This window comes from Rhynchophorus ferrugineus, unplaced genomic scaffold, assembly GCF_030347505.1.
Source record: "Rhynchophorus ferrugineus isolate W39M unplaced genomic scaffold, kcgeb_rfMv2 rfM3, whole genome shotgun sequence".
In the NCBI taxonomy this organism is placed as follows: Eukaryota; Metazoa; Arthropoda; class Insecta; order Coleoptera; family Curculionidae; genus Rhynchophorus; species Rhynchophorus ferrugineus.
In genome coordinates, this window is record NW_027472582.1 from 45,193,741 (window position 1) to 45,201,514 (window position 7,774).

At 30.7% G+C, this 7,774-nt stretch overlaps 1 protein-coding gene across 2 annotated transcripts; it reads left to right on the plus strand.

The window, feature by feature from the left end:
- The first annotated feature begins 494 nt into the window (after positions 1-494).
- On the plus strand, positions 495-7,282 carry Hsc70Cb (heat shock protein 70Cb). Of its 2 annotated transcripts, none has more exons than XM_076401103.1 (11): positions 495-911; positions 1,282-1,480; positions 1,534-1,717; positions 3,377-3,668; positions 3,722-3,924; positions 3,980-4,188; positions 4,247-4,427; positions 4,530-4,846; positions 5,844-6,164; positions 6,232-6,374; positions 6,485-7,282. In XM_076401103.1, the coding sequence occupies exons 1-11, from the start codon at positions 796-798 to the stop codon at positions 6,813-6,815; spliced, it is 2,496 nt and encodes an 831-aa protein (XP_076257218.1). In that variant the 5' UTR covers positions 495-795; the 3' UTR covers positions 6,816-7,282. The 2 variants fall into 2 exon arrangements, with proteins under 2 accessions (XP_076257218.1, XP_076257219.1); XM_076401104.1 differs by having other exon boundaries at positions 4,530-4,792.
- The last annotated feature ends 492 nt before the right edge of the window (positions 7,283-7,774 follow it).

The following is a 7,774-nucleotide window of genomic DNA, read 5'->3' on the forward strand; positions in this document are numbered from 1 at the left end:
GAAATACTTTGAATTTTAACATGAAATAATATTGTTTGCTTTTTATTGTAATATTTTATTATATTTGTATTTTAACGTATATACTTTATTATATCTACTATATTTTTTATGTTAATATTATTGTTACTCTTCAAATATTAACACCATAAAAATATTCTTGTTAAAAATTATACTAAAATATACATTCTACGAGACATTTTATATATTCCGTACGATATTAAAGCTATTTATTTATTTATTTTTACTAAGTCTAGTAAAAATTTATTTCTATAATTTATCAGTCAAAAACGCTACTAATTATTGATCAGCATATCGTTCTGTGTTTCTCATTCAAATGTTTTATTTTTATTTAATAGTAAAAAATAATCATCACTGAATATTCCATAGGTCATTTCATTCCACGTTTTCCAATGCTAAAAAGTAGCCTTTTACAAAGATTCAGCATATGAGTATGAATGTTGGTTATTTGTTGGTGTAACTGTTGAGTCATCAGTATTGCCAATATTAATTTTAGTTGAATTTTCTGGAAAACATTGTTTTATATACTTTCCTTGTTTTATTCTCAGTATTTATTTCAGTTAACAAAGATAGATGTATTATAGAATTTTCTAGAATAGCAATTCCGTTAGTAAAACGAGATAGATATTTATCTGTCATTCAAACCACCATTTCTGATCGTTCACTCGACCGGTGCGTTCTAGAATAGCGGAATTTTAAAGCATTTTTATCCATTCCAGGAGGTTTACTGTGATAGTGGGAGTCCGTAATTTGTGCTTAAATATTAATTGAAAAATAATGGCGACAATGTCAGTCATTGGAATAGATTTGGGAAATGAATCTTGCTATATTGCTGTTGCAAAAGCGGGTGGTATAGAGACAATCGCCAATGATTATAGTTTGCGATCGACACCGTAAGTATTTTCCCACACAAGATGCTATTATTGCATGCATACATTTCTTCGTAACTACTCGTTGGATGATCACACGATCATGACTTTTGTCATCTAAGTCATGTTTGAAAAATCAAGGTGATTCAAAATCACACCTGTGATCATTAAGTATTTTTCTTACCACTAAATTAAACTTTATTTTTAAATATAAGTTTATTTGCCTTCAGTTTTTGTATTATTAAGTAATTCTTGAATGTGTATTCAAATCATGTTTTGTGTTTTACAAAATTGCATTTATCTTTATATATATTTGAGTCATACATATTTACCTTGAGAAGAATGATACATATTTGGAATTTTCACACCTACACTGAAGAAATTTTGTTTTCAGATCTTATATTGCATTTTCTGGCAAGAACCGTATACTTGGTGTGGCAGCAAAAAATCAGCAAGTTACAAACATGAAGAACACTGTGTATGGCCTAAAAAGGCTTATAGGTAGAAAATATCGTGATCCTCATATTGAATATGAATTGCCGTGGTTACCATTTCAAATAACAGAGGAAAAAAATGGCTCAATTGGTATCAAGGTCTGTATCTATCATGTTTGATCTAGAGTATATTTCTATATTTTTAATTTTAGGTAAATTACTTAAATGAAGAGCATACTTTTTCACCTGAACAATGCTTAGCTATGTTATTAACAAAACTTAAAGATACAGCTACCGTGGCTTTGCAAACACCTGTAAATGATTGTGTTATATCTGTACCTTCATACTTTACCAATAATGAAAGGAAAGCTCTGCTTGATTCAGCTGCTATATCAGGTATCTATATCAATAAAATATATTACTAATGTTTTCACATATTTCACTATTACTGTCCCATATATTACTAATATTATCATATTGTATATATTAGTAATTAATCTCACATATATACATATATTATACATGTTAATATATATGTTTTCATATGATGAATCAATTGATTCCAAATAATGCTCATATTTGCCCATTTTGCATTTTGGTAGAAACAAGTAATACTTTTCTATTTTTATGAGCCAACAAAGATATATAAGCATCAGGTTACATCTGTATGACCTTGGAAGTTCATTTTGGTATATGTTTGTAAGAATACAAGATATTTGACGTGTGCCAACTGCTGTTTATTGGTACCTGTGCAGGGGTCATTTCTACATCCTGAGATTTTCATCATATCCTCAAAACATACTTGCAGTATGTGCATTGTAACTTCCACATTACATACATATGATATGACATAATATGATATACATTACATATGACCAAAATAAAATAATCTTTCTGTAATGTTAGTTTCTCACCGTTGGCGCTAACGGTCTCACCAACAGACAGACATAACAGACGTCATTGGTTTGTACCAAATCCTCAACAAACAGTAACTCTTTGGGGAAGCCTTGCCACCTTGTCAGTCTCAATCTCATTTTATGAGATCAACCTTTACGCATAAATGACAATATTGAGCAACATATAATTCTGTACTCGGGTGATGCGCCCACTGACGGGAAATTAAGTCTTTACTGTCCACAAAGAGCTACTAATCAAGCAATGTACACTTATAATAGCTTTCTCACGTTGGTGCCAACCAGTGTCGAGTTTGAAAGAGTGATTTTCATCTATTGGTTGCACAGCAATTGAATTAAGATATTGTTTGTCGGACAGCACCATCAGCATTCTCTGTTTTTGTTGTTGTTTTTTAACTGACTATTTCAAAAACAGTACCTAGGCTTAGATTTTGAAACGGATTATTTTGATAATAGTTTTTTTATATTAGGTATTTTATTTTCTTCGCTTATTGGCTGACCACCAGGATACCATATCCTCATCGCGTTTTTATCCTTTACTATTCTGCTTTTCAAATAAAATAAGATTAAGACCGAATATCCTAAAATGTTTGTGTTATCTTTATAAAAAATGTCATGTTGAAATTTATTTTAATGTTTTACCACCCCTTAATACCCAATTTTTTAATATTTATATCTTGATTATTTCATTTGTTAGTTTGTAATATATTCAAACATCTATAATTCAAAACAGTAGTATTGTTTTTCTAAATAGATGTGTTAAAATACATGATTTTTGCACTAATATTTATTAATATTTTATATTGGTTAGAATGTTACTATTCTAAGTATAAAATTAACATGTTAATATTTATTAGCTACAATTTATTATGAGAACATGATTATATTATATGTAAGATGATTTGGCAAATTGCCCTGCAGAATCATTTCAAGTCATGCTTCATAATTTTATTATATTTCAATATTTTTTTAATAAGTTACTTTTTCGTTTAGAGTATATAATAAATTTTTTATAAATTGTAATTCATAACTATGAATTATATAATAAAAAAAGTATATTTATATCAATAAAATATTTATATATTGGATTATATTGTATAATAGTATTGGGGCCAATAATAATAATAATAATAAATTTTAGGTCTAAATGTGCTTAGGCTTTTCAATGAAACAACAGCAACTGCACTTTCATACGGTATTTATAAGCAAGACTTGCCAGGTCCAGAGGAGAAACCTAGGAATGTTATATTTGTTGATTGTGGTTATGCATCACTGCAAGTATTTGCTTGTGCTTTTAATAAAGGCAAATTGAAAATGTTGACCACTGCAGCAGATCCCTATTTGGGTGGTAGGGATATTGATCGGTTATTAGCCGATCATTTTGCTGCGCAATTTAAAACCAAATATAATGTGGATGCAAGATCAAATGCAAGGTTGGGAAGATAAATTTTATTTTATCACTTAGTATACTATGTTATTAATTTAGGGCTTATTTACGCTTATTGGCTGAAGTTGAGAAACTAAAAAAGCAGATGTCTGCAAACTCAACTACTTTACCGCTGGCTATTGAATGCTTTATGAATGATAAGGATGTAAAGAGTGAGATGAAAAGAGCGGATATGGAAGTGATATGCGAATCTTTATTTAAAAGAGTAGAGAGTATCATGCAACAATGTCTGCAACAGTCAGGTATGATATTAAATAAGTTTTTGTTTGTACATATACCAATTTTATCATATTGCAGGTTTATCTATTAATGATATTTATGCAGTTGAAATTGTTGGTGGTTCTTCAAGAATTCCCGCCATCAAACAACTTATTGAAGGGGTATTTCATAAGGTACCTAGTACAACGCTAAATCAAGATGAAGCGGTATCGAGAGGTTGCGCTTTACAGTGTGCAATTCTGTCTCCAGCTTTTCGTGTTCGGGAGTTTAGCGTTACTGACGTTCAAGTATGATCTGCTTAAAATGTCGTATTGTGGTTTTTTACTTAGGTTGTTTTTATTCTAGAATTACTCTGTTTGCTTGTCCTGGGAGGCAGGTTCTGCCGGCGAATCTGCAGGAGAATTGGAAGTGTTTCCTTTGAACCACCCTACTCCTTACTCAAGAATGTTAACTTTCTATCGTACAGAACCATTTTCGCTTAGGGCATTTTATGGAGGACACATTCCTTATGAAGATCGTAACATTGGTGAGTATATAGAAAACAATGCCATAATTTAGTCTTATGTAGTTTGCAAATATCATTACAATTTTTAATATTGTCAAATAAATTTTTTCTTCTTAAATTCAGGTACATGGTTAGTAAAGGATATTCGTCCTGCACCTGATGGTAAATCTCAGAAAGTTAAGGTCAAGGTGCGTATTAACTTGCACGGCATCATGAGCATTTCCAGTGCGTCATTGATTGAAGCTAAGGAATCTCCGGATAATGAGATAGCAGAGAGTGACCAACAGGAATCGAATGCAGCTGAAAAGCAGAACGATGAGGGACAACAACAATGCGATGGAGATACGGCATCTGGGGAGGCTGATGGCCAGTCGGCGACGGCAGAGGTAGGCCACTCCGGCACCGGCTGGACGAAGAAAATATCGGCCTGGTTCAGCGGGGTACGCATTTACACGTGCCGGCTCGCTGGCCTGGTTATTCCTTAATTTTGTTCGGTCCATCTGTTTTGTTGTTTATGGTAAAGCTGTATATGCTTATGTAGATAAGTTTTTCTTTTTTTTTTTTCATTTTTATGTTTGGTTTTAACATAATTGCTTAGAATTTACTTTGTGCATTATTAATTTGTCAGTGTTTAGACATAAAATAGTTTTATATTCAAAATAATATTTTCAAAATTTGTCAGTTTGTTACTGGCTTATAGTCTATTTAATAATGGTGTGTACCACAAACATTTTTCTTAGAGACCTTTAGAGGAACCGTTGAGAAATGAGCAAGTAGCTAGCCCACTCTCGAAAGATGCCTTCTATAAAGGTCTTAGCTGTCTTTGTCGTTACGTTTTATCGTATGTTGTTGCATCTTTAACAATTGATAATTTACGGAGTGTTTGCTAAATGTCCGAAACCTTTGTTAGTAAGTTTACACTTATTAGAAAAAAATTAGAAATTCAAACGCTGCTAAAATTGTCATAATATCAGTCAGTATCAGTCTTCTGATAACTTAATATCTGTCCAAAAGTGGCTTACAGTATAAATATTTATTGGCTACTGTAAAAAGAAAATAGCCCGAAACTTCGGAGTTTGATAATAAAGCATCACAATTTGCTCTTATTCAACAGACTAGAATTTTGGATATCTAACTAGATTTTTAGAGATCATTTTTTATTTTTTGATTTTTGTTCACCTATTTTTTATTTGAAAGATAATTTGCTTTTAAGTAATTTCCCATAAATTTATATCATGATATATATTAAACGCGATTAAAAAATAAGGATTTTCAGAAAAATATTTGTATGTACTTCATAACTAATTACAGAAATTATTTTTTCTAAATTTCATTTTCCATAATTTTATATAAATAGTAAATAACTGCACATAATTTATATAATTATGTTTCTAATTTAAGTTATACTTACACATTTTTATATTATATTTTTAATAGGAAGGCGATAAGGAGAAGAAGAAGAAACTTGTTAAAAGTATCGAATTACCGATTGAGGCGTTAACCTTTGGTTTTTCGAATGTGGAAATTAATAAATTTACAGAGCAAGAATTTAAAATGATTGCTTCTGATAAACAAGAAAAAGAACGGGCCGATGCTCGTAATGCGCTCGAAGAATACGTTTATGATTTAAGAAGCAAAATTACTTCAGATGACGAGTTGGGTCAATTTATGTTGGATACAGATAGGGAACAACTCACCAGAAAACTAGATGATATGGAAAATTGGCTTTATGAAGATGGTGAGGATTGTAATAAACAGGTAAGACATTTTTAATTTACAATTTCGTTCAAATTTCCTTATATAATAATGATAATTGCTGTTGTAGGTTTATATAGATCGTTTGGCTGATTTGAAATCTAAAGGTGAGCCAGTTCAACAACGAAAAATAGAGTTTGAGCTGAGACCAGCTATTATAGAAAGCTTTTCGAAGTCACTCCAACTCTGCTTCAAAGCTTTAGAATTGATTAGGTACGTTTGAATATATATATATATATATATATATATATATATATATATATATATGTATGTATGTATGTATAAATTTATATTTTTCACTATCTAATAATCTGCCTTTATAGAAACAAGGATCAGAAATACAGTCACCTGACCGATGATGAAGTAAACCGTGTCAATCAAATTTATCAAGATGCATTTAAATGGCTGGAGCAAACTAGAGTTAGTTTACATGGTACTCCAAAGTATTTACCAGTTCCTATTACTATCGCTCAAATTAGACAGGAAAAGACTAACTTTGAAAATGCTGTTAACACCATTCTGAATAAACCTCCACCCAAGGCACCATCTCCACCTAAGGAGGAGAAAAAACCAACCGACGACTCTAATACCGAACAAAAGGATTCCAATCAACAACAAAACTCACAAGAAAACATGGAATGGTCGTCTACTTAATTTTAATCTTAGTTAATTAAATAATTAATTTATATTTAAAGCTATTCAACGTTTATGACGATACCATAATTTTTCTTTATTTTTTGGTTTATGAAACAAAAGTACATGTGTCATAAGTCTAATTTATTGAAGCTAAGCTTCTCCAGAATTTTTCAGATTTAGTTTAACGAGTTTGCTTCACCACTCACCTATATAAAAATAAAAGTTGTTGAAATTACAATTGTGTATTGTAATGATTTTAAAATTAACATATAAGAGTCCCGCAGTTTTAACAGATACACATTTTTTTGCCATTGATTCCTCTCTGGCATTTCCTACAGATCAGTCTTTGTTCTTCGTTCGCTTTTCGTAATTTATTAGCACTAGTTCGCCTGTTGTTATTGAAGATGTTTATTCGGGAAATAAAACTATGTAGATTTCCGACTTCACATTTTGTATTTTGTGTTTAATAAAAATTCATCATTACATTTTATTGTATTTTTTGCCTGGTATTTTTATGATTTAACAAAGTCGATTTTTTTTATTTTTCAATATATATGTAAATGTAGTGAGTTGCTAATAAGCAATATATATTTCAGTAGTTATCAAGCAAGCTATTCATTACTAGCTTATGTAATTTTATGCTAGTTTTAACGAAATAAATTATAATTGAGTGTCATTTGATTCATAATTACAAAATAAATATAGGACATTTTGTTTTTTTTTACTAATCGAATATTAAGGAATGCATTTGAACGTAAGAAAAGCCGACGAAAATACTATACTTTACGCTAGTAGTTGGTTTAATATTTACTTTAAATTAACGCATCCATACTTTAACAATGAAGTAAAAGCGAAATAACGTGGCAGAAAAGAAATAACGGGTCGCGGGTGAAAAAGAGCTATTACTTTGTTTATTGTCGGTGAGGAAAACCAACACGCAATCGTGTTTCGAACGCGGATAAAAACGTATCCCGGGC